General features: G+C 41.3%; 1 protein-coding gene across 5 annotated transcripts in view; it reads left to right on the top strand.

The window, feature by feature from the left end:
* The window catches only part of NOTCH2 (notch receptor 2), a 226,060-nt gene that overhangs the window by 92,275 nt on the left and 115,033 nt on the right, over positions 1 to 18,752 (top strand). For 3 of the 5 annotated variants that reach the window (XM_054668958.2, XM_054668954.2, XM_054668956.2), the window contains 6 exons: positions 11,204 to 11,437; positions 12,716 to 12,871; positions 13,326 to 13,514; positions 14,457 to 14,570; positions 15,380 to 15,493; positions 17,139 to 17,372. The exons of 1 other annotated variant lie outside the window; for it this stretch is intronic. In XM_054668958.2, the coding sequence (XP_054524933.1) occupies positions 11,204 to 11,437; positions 12,716 to 12,871; positions 13,326 to 13,514; positions 14,457 to 14,570; positions 15,380 to 15,493; positions 17,139 to 17,372 (1,041 nt within the window). Of the gene's footprint in view, positions 1 to 11,203; positions 11,438 to 12,715; positions 12,872 to 13,325; positions 13,515 to 14,456; positions 14,571 to 15,379; positions 15,494 to 16,957; positions 17,118 to 17,138; positions 17,373 to 18,752 lie in introns of those variants that run through there. One more of the 5 variants, XM_054668960.2, reaches the window with a different exon arrangement.

Raw genomic sequence — 18,752 nt, 5'->3', positions numbered from 1 at the left:
ACACTTCAGAAAATGGATGAGGAAGGGGATCCAAAGAAGGAAAGTGAGAAAAGGGGAGGTTTGAGAGGTGGGAAGAGAGCTCGGCCATGATAGCATCCTCAAGTTAAAGGGTACAGCCTTAGAAGCTTGCCCTGAACTCAACTCTACACGCCTCGGTGGCAGCTCCTGTAATATTTTACTTCTCTTACTGCGTTATGTGCTCAGCTTGCCTAAGAGACTATCAGCCTCTGGAAGGCAGGAAACTGCTCTTACTTATTTTGACATTCCCAGAACTGATTTTAACAAACCATGGTTATTAATAACTGACAACCAGGAGACTCAAATATAAATGATAACTGCAAAATATTCATTAGAATATTTGAGTCATTAGAAATTTTCTGAAATACAGTTTTAATACAAACAAGACTAAGAAGCTAGATTGAGGAAGTTAAAGGAAAAAGTAGGCTTTGGGGAGATGGGTTTAGATCACTATGTAAGATTTTGCACAACTGAAAAGGAAGAGCGAGGGAGACACAATGCAGGGTTATGGGAGGAAGAAACTTTATTCATCTCATTGACCATAGAGCTTGGCTACACTAAGAGTAAGGCAGCTCAAAGGGCGTTGGCTAATGAAGTGGATTATTGGGAGGGGTTTACTCTTACAGTTTTTAGTGGGGAATACTTTAGGTAAGATGTCTGCTGGGAATGGGAAAGGAAGAAGATGGGAAAGTTATAGTCAGAGAGTGGAAGTACCAAGTTTGAGATCTTGGACTAGAACAATGAGTGTCTTGTAACAGAGGTGTAGAATGTGAGCGTGCTTGTGATATGGAATGGATGTGGAGGTCTGTAAGGTTGAGAAAAGTAAGAACTCTTGACTCAGATGACCTTACTGGTCCTCAACCCAGATGTTGATTTCATGCAAGACAGGAGAGGAAACAGCGAGAACATAAGCCACGTGCTTGTCATTCTAGGAAGAGGAAATTGGTCCACGAGAACGACAGACCATGGTGTGATAATTTATATTATACTATGTCTTTTTTTTTAACTTTTAAAGGACTTCAATTCATCTATCTACTTTTAATGTCAGAAATTAGAATGTATTTATTGATTTCTTTCTCTCGAAGATGAGGAATTAGCATACTTCTCATAGCTTTCACTCACTCACTAGACTTTGTGTAAATAATCTGGGTTTCAATATTTATATTATTGTTATCAAATTTATAAACATATACATATTCTTTAAAATTATTCTTGATATTTACAATTTTATAACCCAATTTATAATATTTTCAACTTAGTTGTATGTGCTACTTGTTTTGTGTTAACTACCAGTGCAATTATGTCACAACATTTTCATTTCTGAGTTCCTTATTTTCATTAACATTTTAGCTGAATAAGTATCTTTGAATAATTTTATTTCAGAGGAGTTACATGTTGGACCCATTTGGTTAGTCAAAAAATGTCTTTTGATTTAGTTGCCTTCATACACAAGTTGTATCTTGACTAGATATCAAATTCTTGGGTCACGAATTAATCTCATCAAATTCTTAGACATTGTTCCTTTGTGTCTTCTGGTTACTATTCTAGGGAAATGCAATGCCAGTTGAGTGTTTCTTCTTTTTCATAAGTAACACTGGGCTCCCTGCCTTCTTTTTCATTTGTTGTAGAGTTGTCAGGAAAACCTATTATCTTTGCAATTAGGTCTTCATTCTTTCTTCTGCAAAGCTAAAATCTCTCTTGATTTTTAATCTGTTCATTTTTTGTTTTGTGTTCTGTGAGAGCTCTCTTAAGGTTCTTCTTTATAACACTGACTTATATTTCTTCATTGTCAGGTCAGTCCTTTATAGCTTCTTCTTCTGCCTGCCTCTCAGCCCCTTTGATCAGAGACTAATGTCCTATATTATTTTTTATTTCTTTGTAGAACGTAAACATGTCTAAATGTCTTCAGTGTACAGGAGCAGTTCTTTCTAAAATGTATTAGCTCCTGTAAGTGAATAATTTTCCCAGTGTGCTTTTCATCAATATCTTAAGCATTACATTCTCCATGTTTTATGTTGTAGAATCTTTTAATAGGTGCCATGTTGTTTTTTTCCATTTTACTCATTCTGAGCAGAGTAACTGCCTGCCCATAGACAGGGGAGGTGGGTGTTCCCTGGATCCCCTCACTCTCAACCTGGCTGCAGCTAGTTTTTCCTCCTGGTGCAGTGAGGGGCTTTTATGTAAACTGGCTCAACAACCCAGCAGCCTAAGGTAGGGAGAGCCAGAGAGTGGGGCCTCCTAGCAGGAGACCAAAGCTTGGCACCACTTTCTTCTCTGTGGCGGGGGTCAGCTTTCTGAATGCCCAGTACTGGCCCAGCCTCCACGGCAATCCACCCAGTGGCTGAGCCTGGATGCTTTTCAGTGCTGCTGCCTCCGGAATCTGCCCCAGATGCACTGCAGTATTTCTTATTGCTATAGTGGCCACAGGAGCCTGGACTCTGCAGTTCTTGAAGTTTTTGTTGACCTGGAGGGGTGAGGTGGAGTTCAGTCCATTCTCCTCACTGCAGCAGAGTGGACTTTCTGAAACACGCATTGGATCGAGTCATTTCTTTGCTGGAAACACTTCAATGGGTCCTCCTTGTCTTTGGATTTAGTCCCAAGGCTGTGCATGTAACTCCCTCTCCAGCCACACCTCTCTTCAGTCCCCTAATGCATTTCTTATAATTCAACCACAAGAATTTTTTTTCATTGCCGCAAATGAACCATGCTGTCTCTTCAACTCAAGCCTATGCTTTCTGCCTGAAATACTCCGCACTCCACCCTTTCTCTACACACCCCCTCACACACTTCTCCCCTCTTTCACAACCTGGCACGCCCCTCCCAGGCCTTCTCTTAAAAGTTTCATTCTCTAGTTCCTCTCTATTCTCCCTACTCTGTACTCCCAAGGCAATAGGTATCTATGAAAGCACCTGTCACTCTGTGTCATCATTGTTTGTTTGGTTATAAGTCTGCTATTTGTAAGTTCTGCAGGCAGAAGCCATGGCTGTTTTGTTCACCATTATAATCCCATTGTGTATAGTCAGAGCCTGGCACATTGTGTTTGTGTGCGTGTGTGTGTATGTGTACATATATATATTTTAGATAAACGAATGAATGAATTACAGCATTAAATTTTCCAGTTGTTCCCAGCCCAACCTCATCTCCAAATTCACAGCTCTTCTTACCTTTCTAAGATACTTTAGTATTTTTCTTCAGTGTGTACCAAGTTTTTACTAAATCTGTAAAATTAGACTAATTATATATGAAGACTATAGTTGACAATCAATGTAAAGCACATATCATCTGGAACCTAGAAATAACTCAGTGCATATGTTTTTACTGCTGAGGTTAGTAGTGACGTTGGGGAATAAAAAGAAAACCCGCTCTTTCTCCCCTAGTTTCCTGTCAGTGGCAGTGTTTAGAAGAGGAGGACTGCAGGAGCTCTACCGCAGAGGGCTGACTGGGCTGGTGTGTTTAGGGAAAACTCAGGTTTCAGTCAAAGAAGGAAGTTGTACACCTTAATGTAGAGTTGCCCTTGAGGCGTAGTTGAAGGATTAGTGGGCAAAGGCAAGGTGAATCTGGGTATGGTACAAATGAGATGGAGTTTAGTGACACAGGAAGGGGACTGGGATGAGGGGTTTGTGTGTGGACTGGTGGTGTAGACAAGGGTGACGGACACTTTGGGTAGGAACAGAATAGAGATACTGTTGCTATGAGAAGGGTGAGTTGAAAGATAATTATTATTTTGGGATTAGGATAACTTAAATAAGAGAACCTTAAGCAGATAAACATTCATTTAACGAATATTTATTTAAGCTTGGGATTGTGTTGCATGCTGGGGATTCAGTGATGAGGTAAACAGCTACCCCCCATTTCTTCACGGCACCGACAGTCTAGTGAGAAACACAGGCATAGACAATATAATTCTCCATGAAATTTTGAACTGTACTAAATGCCTTGCAGGAAACATAGAATGTATCTGGAGAGCATATTAATAGGCAGAACTAATTGTGTTTAGTGACAGGCAAGTAAGGTCTCTTTGAGAAGGTAACATTTTCCATATAGACAATGAGTAGGAGTTGGGGAGAGTGAGGATAAGACTATCCCAGGCACAAGGAATAACATGTGCTAGCCACTGAGGAGGGAAAGAATGTGATCATTTTGAGAAATGAAAAAAGCCCAGAGTGGCTGGAGCTAGTGATATTTCATGGTTAGAGCCTAAAGAGATAGGCAGAAAACACTGGTAGGTGTTAGAATTTTATCCTAAATGCAAAATAATTCATCAAAGGATTTGAACAAGTGAGTGGCGCATTCTACTTTATGTGTTAAGATCATCCTGGCGGCTCTTTAGAAAATACATTGGTCATGATGCAGGGAAACCAGGCCTTTGAGAAGTCCTGAAAAAGATGATGCCGTCTAGAATTAGTGGAGGAATTTCTTGCATTTATTCTGTGTATGAATATCCTTTCCACAACTACATTATCCCCTTAGCCACATCTATACTCCCAGACCATCCTCTCAGTAGGCAGGCCCTGTAGACAGCAGTGTTTATACAGAATGTTTCACCCAACTGTATTCCGAGCAGGTGATGGGACACTCAAGCTTGTTCTTTGTTCTTCAGCTCCAACTTCAGCAGCGTGATAGAAAGTCTCCTGTGTATGGAGCTGAGGTTTTGTAGGACAGAAGTCCCAGGAATGATCTGCTCTGACACAGAAAGAGATGAAACTCCAGAGCTCAGGGGCTTGGGTGACTGCTGGTTGGAAAGGTATATTGGAGACGGAGCTCTCTTGACTCAGCCATAGAGGAGAAGGTAGCAGGGTCAGGGCAAGGGCCTTCCAAGCTGATTTTTTATTTGTTCCTCTTGTGGAGATTGTTGTTGCAATGAGAGTTGACCCTTAACTGGACCAGTAATGTGATCAGACTTTTTCCCACAGACTTCACAGTTGAGAGATGACTGGAAAGGATGAGAATCGAGGCTCAGCACCTTACTTTTTTCAATTCCTTTCTCTTCTTTTCTTTCTTTCTCTTGTTGTCCCCCTCTATTTTTTACCCATCACTTGTAGCTCCAAATCAGATTAGTGGTTTGTGGGTGGGGCCCTTGCCTTGAGAGAGCCATAATGAGCTGTTTGTGTCCCTGCGTGTTACAGCTCATAAATGCTGACTGTTTCGTGGTCTTTGGCTCACTTGGCTGAAGCGTGGTGCTAATGAGGCCCAGGCCATGGTTTCTATTTCAGCACAGACCTCTTAGGTTCACCCTGTTATATTTACTGCCACAGGCTGTGTCCATAATTTTTTTTTTTTTTTTTTTTGAGATGGAGTCTTGCTCTGTCGCCAGGCTGGAGTGCAGTGGCACGATCTCAGATCACTGCCACCTCCGCCTCCTGGATTCAAGCAATTCTCCTGCCTCAGCCTCCCAAGTAGCTGGGACTACAGGCATGCACCATCATGCCCAGTTAATTTTTGTATTTTTAATAAAGACGGGGTTTCACCATGTTGGCCAGGATGGTCTCAATCCCTTGACCTCGTGATCCACCTGCCTCAGCCTTCCAAAGTGCTGGAATTATAGGCGTGAGCCACCACGCCTGGCTGACTGTGCCCATAATCTTACTTGTTCAGCCTGAAGCCAGAGGATGGAGCAACAAGAAAAGATCAGCATGGAGGTGACCCTACTCCTGCAAAACCAAAACAGTATACTTCCTTTGCTAATGGTGGCTTGGTAATGCCATGCCATCTTCACTTGTAGCACTCTGAGTTTCTTCCTCTTTCCCTACATCCCTCAACAGTCAGCTCAGATTGGCCTTCTTTATTTTGAAAACTAACTTGATCTGCAGCAATCTCACACCCCAAAGTCTTTATCAGCACTGAGCTATTTTCACATCTAATTATTTTGCCAACTAACTGTGCAAAGTTGGGCAAGTTGCTATACCTCTCAGGTCCTAGTTTCCTCATCTGTAAAATGAGCATGTTAGATTAGATGCTGTCCAAGGTCAGTTCCACCACTGACACCAAGTGTCTAGTACAGTGGCTGGCATAGATACTGAGGTGAATGGCAGACACAGTCCCTGCCCTCCTGGAGCTTATAGCGAAATGGGGAAGAGACTGTAAAGAGTAAATAAATATGAAATCACAGCTCGTGATACATTCCAGGATGGATTGAATGGAATGATGCAATGGTGGAGAATCATGAGGAGATGTGCATTTGGAGACCTACTCTATTGATAAGACAGGTACCTCGCCATGTGAATAAGCAGGGAAAAAATGTTTCAGGTGGACAGAGCAGCTTATGCAGCAGCACTAAGGCAGGAGAGAACTTAATGTTTGAGGAATCAACAAAAGTTATTGTGGTTAGTATAAACTGTACAAAGGAGAGATGTAGATTTGAGTATATTTACGAGGCAAAAGTGATCAACCAGAAAATTGTCAGTAGTTACAGGTGGCACTCAGTGTTTAAGGTATCAGCCAAGGATATGCTAGTTTGACATTTCATTTCAGATTATTCCAGAGTCATTGTGGCATTAAAGAGGGTAGTTTTTAAAAACAAGTTATCTTCTTTCTCTTTTGCCCATAGGAAATAAGAGCCTAACTAGTCCACTGCCTCAGTCCTAATGTTAAAAAAATGACAGTAGCCTGCAATATCTGGCAGGTGGAAATTACTGAGAGGGATAATTATTGCTCTTGAAAAACTTGCCTAACTGAGCTTTGTGCAACATTTTGGGAGTTCACCAGCAAAGTTTGTGTGTTGACACAGGTGATGATACATGCTGACACTTGTTTGTATTGAAGATTTAGTAGCTTGGTAGGACATGGAAACAATACAGCTCTCCTGTTTCACCAAAGGCTTTTATTTGCTAGGTAGCCTATAACTTAGTGCTCTCTCCTGCTTTCCCTACTAACATAAAGTCATTTGCTTTTAATCCCTTCTATGTTCTATTGGCCAACTTACCTTCAAACACAGTATCGATCATGTCTTTCCTCATCCTCCTTTACTTGTTGTATAAAGTTCCGAATTCATACTCGAAGTCAAAGCCTCAATGACCTCCCACTTTTTCTTCTTCTAAAACCCCAGCCAAAGAATACACTGCAGTTATTTTAATATGTTTAAGACTTAATCCTGCATTCCTCTGTAAATCTTCAACCACCAGCCCAGGCTGGTGCTTTCTTGCACCAGTGGGATAAGCTCAATGACCGTAGAGCATACACGTTAAGACCTCTAGGTGATCGCCAAGAACTTTTCCCACTCAAATATCTAGTGACCTTCTGCCTTTATTCCTTTCTAATACGAGTGTTCCTTAACTGTCTTATGCACCTATGCCTTCTCAGGGTGCTGTAAGACCCTGGGATCAGCGACCTCATCTGTAGATTGTGTTGATCACATCCAGGGCTGAATACTCAACTCTGCTGCAGTCAAAGAGCATCAGATTTGCAGTCAGATCAATCCGGGTTTCAATGCAGCACTCTCACTCACCAACTGTGTGAACTTTGGAAGATTTTATTTCCTTTTTTTTACCTTCCTGAACCTGAAGTTTTTTATTTTTAGTCTTTAGCATTGGTTTTCTCCTGTGCCAGGAGGGTGGTGACGTGAAGGGAGTTGTTATATCATAGCAGATGTTCCACTGGGAATTTTAGAATAAGCAAGTTTTATGGCCACCCTGGTTACTGTTTTTCCTATTCTGAATTTTAGAACCAGTTGATAGAATTTTAATAGGGAGAAAATAATCTGGCAGAAATAGGACTAGGAGGAAATGTGAATTTGTAGAAATGTGCCTGAACCTTAGAGAAGTGTGATCCATCCAGTAGCTAATTACTTATAAGCCACTATCTTCTTGGATCTCTAAATTTCCTGTCCCTAACAAGCACTATCGAACAGATGCATGGTCCAAAGGTGTTCAGTGAAGGCAGCCAATCTTCAAAATTCAGTCTCATTCAAAAACCAGTGGACTGTACCTAAAAATACATTTCCCTTTTAGACAGGAGTTTGCAGTCACAAGTGTTTCCAGTAACCAATTGTTTGAGTCATGATTTGAGTCCTCACCTCCTCCATCCTGTCCACTTCCCCATGTCTGTGTGCCCTTGGGAAGCCCGAGACATGCAGAGATGGCTTGATATGTTCAGGTTCTCACCTCAGGTCTTTGTTAAGAATTTTAGAGTGAGGCAGCTCCAGTTCAGATCTCAACTGTCCTTCACTCACTGGCTTACAAAGGCAAATTATTTTACCTCTTTGAGGCTGTTTCCTCAGATATAAATGAGACAATTTTTATGAGAGCCCAAGCACAGTGCTTGCTTCTCAGTAGGCAGTCAATGGCTACTGGTTTCCTCTCCCAAGAGTGCCACATTTCCTTTCCTTTATTTACCTAGTTTGTCTTGCTACATTATTTCAGTGTCTGTTTATTATAGTGCATAAGAAATGTATACAAAATAGCTTTAAACACATTGTATCTTATAGTACCCAAAATTATCACAAAGCCTCAATAAAGAAAAATGACATCTAAATTGTTCACATTCAGCAAGTCAGTTTGGTTGGTGGGCAGTGGATATTTGAGTTAGCATAAGTATAATAGATGAGACTCAGCAATTTTCATGTTGCAGTAGCTCTTCACCTACTTCTTGGTCATGTTTTCATTTCTCAATCCCACCTGCATCCTAATAACACAGCTGTCATTACTTTGAGGTACCATTTCTGCTAGCACTATAAGACAGCAAAGTTTCTGTAATAAATGACATCATCTACCCTGAGGGAGATTATTGCCGGTGAGCTCACTCCCTCCCTCCTTCACTCTCTGATTCCTTCACTCACTCACTGACTCCCTCCCTCCCTTTCTTACCTTCCTCCCTCCCTTTCTCACCTCCCTCCATCTTTTACTCTCTCACGCATTCCCTCCCTCGCTCACTCACTCCTTGCAATCACTCCCTCACTCACTACCTCAGTGTTCTCACTTTCTTATTCATCTTCTCCCGTCCTTCCTCCCTCATTTCCCTCATTACCCTCATTACCTCCCCCATTCACTCCCTCATCCCTCACTCACTCTTTCTGTATTAATACTTTGGGATGCAGTTGACACAGCCTCGTTTCAAATTAGAAAGACCTGTTGCAAGAGGCATCTCTCAGAATGGCTATGCCACTGAGTAGGCTTACTAGTAGTTGGGCTTCAGTAGCAATTGGAACCAACAACTTGAATGCCACCATGTTTTTTTCTCTTTGTGCACATCTTTTCTATTTTTCTTTTTTTGAGACAGGGTCTTGCTCTATTGTCCAGACTGGGGTGCAGTGGCATGATCATGGCACAAGTGATTCTCCTACTTCAGCCTCCCAAGTAGTGCCTGCAGGCTAGTCTCTAACTTGTGGGCTCCAGTGATCTTCCTGTTTGGCCTCCCAAAATGTTGGGTTTACAGGTGTGAGCCACTGTGCCTGGCTCTCTGTGCACTTCTGATTCACCCATATCACTTTCTCTGCAGACCAGCCTCCTCATCTTTTTGGTCTATGTGGCAAAGTGGTCCTACTCCAATAATTTGGGAGAGATACAGTGATGTAGCTTGGATCAGATGCCCATCTTGGGTCAGTCAGCTATGGCCAGGAGGGTTTGATCATGTAAAGACATGGTTGCTCCTTCAAGAATTATATGGCTGGAGTTAGGAGAAGAGCATGGAAGGGTTATGCTGAGCACGGAGTTCCGGAGACATCCACATACCCATCCTGCCATCCTAGGCAGTTGGCTCTTGCTGGGAATACAAAAGAACCCCTCTAAACTGCAGCCAAGTAGTGGGAGACAGATGTGCAACCAAATAAGTGTGATAGAGTGATATTGGTTCTATAGTAATGGAGGTACATGTTAGATAGGAATAAAGAACAGGCAGTCAGTTAGGTTAAGTCAGACACAACTAGCATCTGCGAGTAATGATGGCTAACAGGCCTTCTAAAGATACATGAGCCAGTCAAATTGCTAGGTATTCTGGGTCTAGAGATAGCCTTGGCATTTTCCAAGCACAAATATTGTGTTCTTTTTTTATTAGGAGGCCTCTTTATCAGAGTGCCTTTTAAAATTATTTGTTGAGTTTTATTTACAAAGGAAGAATGAAGGACACCTTGACATTTTTTTATTTTCAACAACTTGTCATGTTTTAGAGAATTCGGATGATCTAAATTTTAGTTCCTTTGATAGCTCTCTAAACTGTTTTTAAAAGACCTCAAACAAAACCAATCACCACTTTATTTTATAGCTCATATGATCTGGCCCTATACTGTTTTTGTTAATCACAGATTCCTGGTTGTAAGTTGAAGACATTATCTTGTTCTTTGTTAAGGGACGTAGGAGCCTTTGCCTTAGTGTCCATTGTTGCTATAGTGGTGACCTGCAACCTAGCCAGATGTGGGCTCATGTTTAGCTTCCTTTAGTGTGATCTTTTTCAGGCAGTGCATACCAGTCCTTTTTCCATCTCCTAGTACATTGGGTGGACTTTCCTTGTCTTCTTCCACAAATCCCCATCCTTTAAGTATGGGTGCCTCAGGCTGAGCACAGCTTGCTCCAGTCTCATTATTCTTGGCCTTGCCCTTCACATCCATACTTCACCAGAGATTTTCAACATCTTTCATGTCTTCTCTGTACCCTATGTTGCTTGCCCTAACATTTTCAAAAATTAGACTTTTTATTTTCAGATACTTGTAGTTTTGTGCAGTTATAAGAATTAATATAGAAAGATTTCCTGTACCCTTTATCAAGGGTCTCCCAGTGGTAACATCATCTTATGGAACTGTTGCATAATATTACAACCAGTGTATTGACGTTGATACAGTCAAGATATAGAACAGTTACCCTAATGTTTGGCATATAGGTTCCTTCTCATTATTTTTTCTTACTCATTTTTATACTCTTCTCTCCTTGCTCTTCTTACTTATATGTTCATTGACCCAGGGATTAGTTAACTCAAGGGTCCTACAGGTTTTACCTTCTCTTTGATAAGTTGGCTAAACCCTAATGTTGTTAGAGTTTCTAGCAGTAGTAACTATTCATCTTGAAACGATTTGCCTGGAAAAAATATCATTTAGATGGCTCAAATTGGCCTTAAAATTCATGTGAAGACCCAGCCTTCTGGAGCTCTGCTTGCCTTAATTTCAGACAGGTCACATGAAGATGAAGAGTGTGGGGGGCTGGTATGGTACTAGTCCTTTGAGACTCAAGAGCCCTAATCAAAAGTAATTTCCCCCTAAAAGGACAGTTCTGCACAGAGGATGTGGATGAATGCCTGCTGCAGCCCAATGCCTGTCAAAATGGGGGCACCTGTGCCAACCGCAATGGAGGCTATGGCTGTGTATGTGTCAACGGCTGGAGTGGAGATGACTGCAGTGAGAACATTGATGATTGTGCCTTCGCCTCCTGTACTCCAGGCTCCACCTGCATCGACCGTGTGGCCTCCTTCTCTTGCATGTGCCCAGAGGGGAAGGCAGGTAGGTAGCAGAAGGACGGATCTAGAAACGGGGAAGGGGCAGGGGGCATTCAGGACTCTGCCTTCTCTTTCATCCCAAACAGCATATTCTTTGAGTTACCATCTATGGAAACATATCACTCAGGACTGTTCCAGAAATGTAACCTGCTAGCCAAAGTGCTATGAAGATAATCTTCCTCTTTAGGACTTTAGGCTCTCTTCTCAACTCTACATACTTTAGTTTTTCATTCCAAAAAAGGAAAGTTAGTAACTATTGTCTTTGGAACATCTGCTGAAGTCCTTAAGATCTTAGACTGAAAAGCACCTCAGCTATTAAGATAAAATGGCTAATAAATGGATCCACAGGCTTCATTTTAAGAAGAAACCATCTATTTACTCAGAAGAAGTTGGCAGGAGAGAAACATTTAAGTGCCTTCTAACCCTCAATGTCTATGAAAATATTCCCCTTAGGGAAGATTTTTACATGCTACAAAGTTAACATTGCTCTAGCCTCTCAATTTAACAACTACTAGTTCTAGGAGAAGGAGAGCAATGTAAGGAGGAAGGTGATGGGAGAAGATAATTTATCTGGGAGAACTTTCTGCCCAGCAGTTTTGAAATGTTCTTTCATGGATGCCTTTCCAAAAGCCCTAGCTCCAGCTTTGTGGAAGAAGCTTTAGTTACCTCTTCTTAAGTTAATTGCAGACTGGAAAATCCAGTTCCCATGTGAACTATATAAAACAGGAAGCCTAGTAATATCTTCAGAGACCTGGGGCCACCTGAATCAGGAATGTTGATGCTATTAAAAGGTTACTCTAGTAGAGGCTGATGGTGTTCAGGTGGCCCCATGATCATCAGGTAGCATAATATTGGGGAAGTAGGATTCCAGATAAAATATAGGATGTATGGAATATTTGAGACATACTAAAAATTACTTCTTGTTTATCTAAAATTCAACTGGACATCCTCTATTTTATTTGCTAAATCTGGCACACTATCTGGAAGATAGCTCCACTTTCCTGTCTCCGTCTTCTTATTTTCTGGCCTGTAGATGTCTCTGCCCTGGAGGAGAGGTCTGGCTGAGAGCTCAGGGTCAGAGTCTAGGGTTGCATCTAGGTGCTTTGCTGGTGGCCAAGCATGTCCCCAAGGTAGGGTCAGGCAAAGCAGAAGTTGCGTATAAATCTCCATGTTGGATTCTGAGGAACTGATCATGAGGTTTTCCCTCCTGGGTGAAAGAGAAAGCTCTTCCCCAAGTGAGAGACATTTTCTCTTAGTTGTCCTTTGCCCCACCCTGTGACAGGTCTCCTGTGTCATCTGGATGATGCATGCATCAGCAATCCTTGCCACAAGGGGGCACTGTGTGACACCAACCCCCTAAATGGGCAATATATTTGCACCTGCCCACAAGGCTACAAAGGGGCTGACTGCACAGAAGATGTGGATGAATGTTCCATGGGTGAGTATGCAGAACTTTTTCTGTTCTGTGAAGTGTCTGTTGAGCTCAGCAAATGTTTAAACTGAAGCACATTTTACTGTAGAAGCAAATTACATACACCCAAACCTCAGATTACTCTTGCTACATGGCCAGTGTTTACAAGTGACCTTTCAGCATAACCATAACCATATATTCCATTCTGGGGATTAACTGTATGAAACGTATGTACTTGATTCTTAATATAAAGCCCTACCTCAATGACAGTTTGGGCAGAAACTGCAATAGCAGAAATGCATAACAGTTGAGGATACTCTGCTTTTATTTCTTTTTAAATTAAGGAAAAAAAATAGAAAATTGGGAATGATATTATTAAAGGCCTGGCCCTGATGCTATAACCATCAGATGCTCTTCTATTGTTCACATTTGTGGAAACTCAACTGCTTTGATCCCAGTAATTGGTACTTGTGTCTTTCAGCCAATAGCAATCCTTGTGAGCATGCAGGAAAATGTGTGAACACGGATGGCGCCTTCCACTGTGAGTGTCTGAAGGGTTATGCAGGACCTCGTTGTGAGATGGACATCAATGAGTGCCATTCAGACCCCTGCCAGAATGATGCTACCTGTCTGGATAAGATTGGAGGCTTCACATGTCTGTGCATGCCAGGTAAATGGGCCCATCAGCATGTTGGGTCTAGAGAGGAGGGACTGTTCTGAACTTCTCTTGGTAGAACATTCAGTATACTATTGCAGTCTGATGAGCTCTGTCAGCATTTGATTTCCTTTGCTGACTGGGACTAGAGGAAGTCAGGGTTCACAAGCAAACCTTCCTTACTCAAAGAGTAAGGCAGTGCTAGAATTCATCAAGCTATGTAGACCAAATTAAACAAGCCTGTTATATCAAAATCCACATGTAATAGAAAATTTCAAAAATGATTTACTATAAGAATCCTTTAAATAGCAAGTTTTCCTGATACCTTCATGTAATTACAAATACCATACCATTCCATTTATATAAATAAATTTTATCCACAATTATATAGGAAGTTTCCATTTATCTAAAGTGCAGTACATGTTTAGTTGTATTCTGGAGCTCTTCTGCATAGACCATGTCTTTAATTTTGAGAGGATACAGCCAAATCCAGCTTGAAATGATGGCTAACATTGGCTGCTCTGCCTGATTAAGGCTGCCAGCCACTCCAGCCTTGAAAGGCACTGCTGACCTTGAACTGCACCCTGAAGGCAACAACAGCTCCAGCTCGGCTTGTCTTTAGGAACATAGAGTGGGGACATTTTGGGCCTTCCACAGTCCAGAAAGTATGGATTTATCACAGAAAATGTGGAGCAGTCCTTGTTTATATGCTAGGTCTTGCCAATGTCTTTTAATGTAATCCCTTCCCGCTTTTCACAGTGACATGGGTATCTCACAGTATGCCCTGTCCTGCTTGACGCTTGGAGTGACTATTTCTCATCATGGCAGAGTTCCTTTTTTCTCTGCAGAAATGTGTGTACTCGCAAAGGATGTAGTTATCATTGCAAATTTGTGCTTCCTTGTCTGGAATACACCTTTCTCTCTCTTTAAGCCACTTGTGTGGTCTGTTTTGTTTAGGTTTCAAAGGTGTGCATTGTGAATTAGAAATAAATGAATGTCAGAGCAACCCTTGTGTGAACAATGGGCAGTGTGTGGATAAAGTCAATCGTTTCCAGTGCCTGTGTCCTCCTGGTAAGTGCCCACGACCTGGCCCTGTTTTCTCTTAAAGCACAAAGCCAACTGACCACAGGGAAGAGAGCAGGGAGAGAATGTGTGTGGGCTATGCATGAGGAAATCATTAGAGTAAGTGCTTGGTGATAGGAGTGTGTGTGTACAGAAATAGAGAATTTGTTTTAGCTACTATATCTTACAAGTCCTTTGTGGCCAGAAGTCCAAGTCTATTCTTGAATGGCCCATGACCTCTTCGTCTGTGTATATATTTCAGAATGCTCATACCTCACAGAAGCCTTAGTTGTAGGCTATTCGGGATTTTATTTTTTTCCCATGGGTCATATTCTTGAAGGCCCTCTGTGAGACTGTTATTTTTAGACATTTCAACCATGAGTTCAGAAACAGACAACACATGCCAATTTTTCCAAGATTCTCTGTCTCTCCTTTTTTTTCCTCAAGCTATTTTTGAAGATATGCCAAATTGTCCTCCATAGACTGCATCTTACCCCATTGTATCTTCAGAGAGAAGGTTTCTGTTGCCTCTGAAGCTACAGTTACTTGTTTGAGGTTCCACCTATAAATTTCACTTCCTACATCCTTCATTTAGAAGTGAAGTCTGTCTGTGAAGAAGCAATGGTAGAGACACACCACAAGTGCCTCTGATTCCCTGAGTGTCACCTGGTTATTCCAGTTACCTGTTGGGGAGAATAATAAAGCATAGGCTTATTGACCCATTGGTATAAGCCCTGCTAGTAACCTAACATCATTCTCATGGTAAAGGAAGATACAAGATAATCCTTTGACTCATGTTACCACTGTCCCTTTTTGAGGTTTCACTGGGCCAGTTTGCCAGATTGATATTGATGACTGTTCCAGTACTCCGTGTCTGAATGGGGCAAAGTGTATCGATCACCCGAATGGCTATGAATGCCAGTGTGCCACAGGTAAGATTCTTCTCACTTTTCATCTCCTTGGTAGGTCCATCTGAACAAAATAGGGTGATTGTCCCTGTCCTCTGCTAGCTGCTCTGCCAGGCCAGTCCACTCCCAGAGGCTCCTCTGTGTTTAGGAAGAGCTGTTTCTAACAAATTTTTTGCTGCTCTCTTTTTCTGCAGCACCTGCCTCCTCCACCACAACAGTGGTCTGGCCCAGATATTTCCATTTGGTATCCATGTCTTTCTGGGACAGATTTTGGCAGCAGTAAGTTTCCAGCTGGCTAGATTGACTCATTTAGGAAAGAGAAGAAATCCAGTTGAAAGCTATTTTTCACTGGGGCTTCTCAGCAGGAGGCCTGGTTCTGTGTTTCTTGAAGCAAGTGACTGAAAGAAGGCCCAGAAATTTAAAGGCTGAATGTGTACAAGTGCAGGGGTATTCTGCATGAAAGACACCAAAATAGGATTGAGAGTCAAGTGTGTAAATGACAGGAGAGAGAGCTCTCACTGGGAAAGTTTGGGTCCTCTTTGCTGACTTCTGCAACTAGAGTCAAAAACGATCTGTGCACAAATATTCTGCATTTCTGGGTTTGTAATCACATTTTGTACTTGGGATTGGATTTCAGTAAGCCAGATGTTCCCTATTACACATTTCCTTTTACACAGGCAAATATTATACAGAAAGGCTAGAAATTATTAGAAGTGAACTTCTTTATTATCTGACTGCTTGAGAAAGAAGTTATTTATGTAATTCAAGACATTAATTTTAGAGAATGGAGTCTTAAAGATTACAGGCATCATGCATATAATTTATTTCTGATCACAGAAAAGCAAATTTAGTTGTGAAAATTAATACAAAAAGTTAATATTTTAATTATTAGATCTACTTAGTTTAGGACAACTCAGATGAGCCACTTTCTTTCTTTTTGCAAATAGTTAATGCTTGTCAGAGAATCCAGATTTTGTCTTCCCCTGGCCAGATTCTTCTTGTAGAGGATAAGTTTCAAAGAGATTAAAAACCTTTAGCTCAGGTTTAAAAGTGGGGGGAGGACTCCTGGAGTCTTTTAGGGAAAGATATAATGTTTGTCTATTTACACCTCGAAGAAAGGAAATCTTACTTGTCTCTTTTTCTTTTAAATCCTCATAACAGGTTCATTCATTTTATTCAACCAGTATTTATTTAAAACTACTATATATGCATACTACTCTCAGAGGAGTTGAGAGAAGTAAAATAAAGCTCTCTTACCTCCAAAGTCAGAATTGGGGACATAAGATACATGAAATCATTAACCTGTATGTTGGGCTTGGGAAGAAAGAAATACAAAGATAAATATATAAAGGAAAAATATTTTGAGCTGTTACACCTGAAGCCTAGTAAGAAATGAAGATGCAGTTAAAGCATCTCTGCAATGAAATTATTGATCAGTTGCAAAGGTATTTCAATTCTAAAATTTGATTTGGAAATCTTTATTTTAAGCACCTCTCTCCAGGCATACTTTCTAAATCAATGCAGATCGTCGTTTTCTACTGCTCAAGACCTGCAGTATTAATTGACCGCACATCGAATGTGTAGAGTAAATGGATGTAGCTACACTTGTGTTCTGGTGTGGAGTATCTGCCTTGGTCTTTGAGAATCCTTGATAAAATTCTTTCCAAAGGTTTCACTGGTGTGTTGTGTGAGGAGAACATTGACAACTGTGACCCCGATCCTTGCCACCATGGTCAGTGTCAGGATGGTATTGATTCCTACACCTGCATCTGCAATCCCGGGTACATGGGCGCCATCTGCAGTGACCAGATTGATGAATGTTACAGCAGCCCTTGCCTGAACGATGGTCGCTGCATTGACCTGGTCAATGGCTACCAGTGCAACTGCCAGCCGGGCACGTCAGGTAAGCCCACTCTGTTTATGTTTGGTATGGGGTTTTCACTGTTTCTCAAATCTGTTTACACAGATGTTTCAGACTGTTGGCATATGCTCAGATACCTAAAAAACAGTCCTGATTCTGAGAAGCACAGCCAAAGCCACAAACATAAATGTCTCAAGGCAAATGGCCCTAGCCAGTGGAGAAGTCAGAGACAATAGCTCTGCCAATCTGATGATTTTGTGTGTTTGTGTGTGTTTTGTTAAATAGAGGCATACCACTTCAAAAATTAAAATTAATGATTTAAAATTGAAAACCCTCTTTTTTGTGGCTATATTATCTTTTTTTCTTTAAGTTCCACCCCACCCAGATTAATAAATTCAGTCCGTCCTTCCTTCCTTCCTTCCTTCTTTCCTTCCTTCCTTCCTTCCTACCTTCCTTCTTCCCTTCTTCCCTTCCTTTAATGTATTTTCTCTTTCACAGTTCAGTCTCTTTATTGTGACATGTTTCTTCAGTCACTTGTCTCTGGTAGGGCCTTAGCCATCTTGGGGGATTCTAAGGAAGAGGAGATACCTTACAACACACCACAGTAACTAAAGTAGAACGCAGAGCTGTCATTTCCTATCCTCGGACTTCATCATTGTTCTCTGACCTTGGTTGAATGACTCCTTGTTGGTCATGAGGACATGCTGCTCCTTTTTGGGGGGATGTGGAATTATTTTCTCAGGCAGCAGCATCTCACAGGTTTGGATGGTTCTGTTTTACTTATTAGATGAATGATTATGGTCACAACTATGGTTAGTGGACAGAGATGTACTATGTTCCAGATCAAAGGAAAATGTATTAGTGGAAGATTAACCAATGTGTGCCTTTGTTAGAAGGAAACCTGCCAATATAAAGGAGTGATTTATTGAGAACTCATTCTGGATGTAAGGAAAATGACCTATGTAGAGAGCAGAGGTGGAGAAGGTAGTTAGCTACCCTCATTTTCTTTTACTGTTTCCAAATCCATTTCTTCAAATTTGTCAAAGGCTCTGGTCTTTACCCAAGGCTTCATACATGCCAAGTTTGAAAACAAAGTCCTTTTTGAATTGCTCAAGCATACGAAAAACATCCCATGCCGTCACAGCTGAAAATGCCTTTCCCTCCCCACATTTAGATAACTCACTAAAAGGGCTGAATAGATCTTTGTGAAAACTTCCAAAAGCAATTTGCTTCCGGGCTGTTCCTCAGACATGAGAAATTACAGTAGGAAAAGAAATTTGAGAGATTTACAAGCAATTGACTGGATGTCTTTAGAATCGAGGGGCTTTAGACTTTGCTATCATTCCCATCATAATAAACATACTGGAAACCTGGGTGAGTGGTGGGTTGGCAAGCACTTTGTTTTCTCTGGCATTATATCAT

This window comes from Pan troglodytes, chromosome 1 (assembly GCF_028858775.2).
Source record: "Pan troglodytes isolate AG18354 chromosome 1, NHGRI_mPanTro3-v2.0_pri, whole genome shotgun sequence".
In the NCBI taxonomy this organism is placed as follows: domain Eukaryota; kingdom Metazoa; phylum Chordata; class Mammalia; order Primates; family Hominidae; genus Pan; species Pan troglodytes.
The sequence above is the reverse complement of the archived record's forward strand: the minus strand, read 5'-3'. Positions and strand labels throughout refer to the sequence as shown.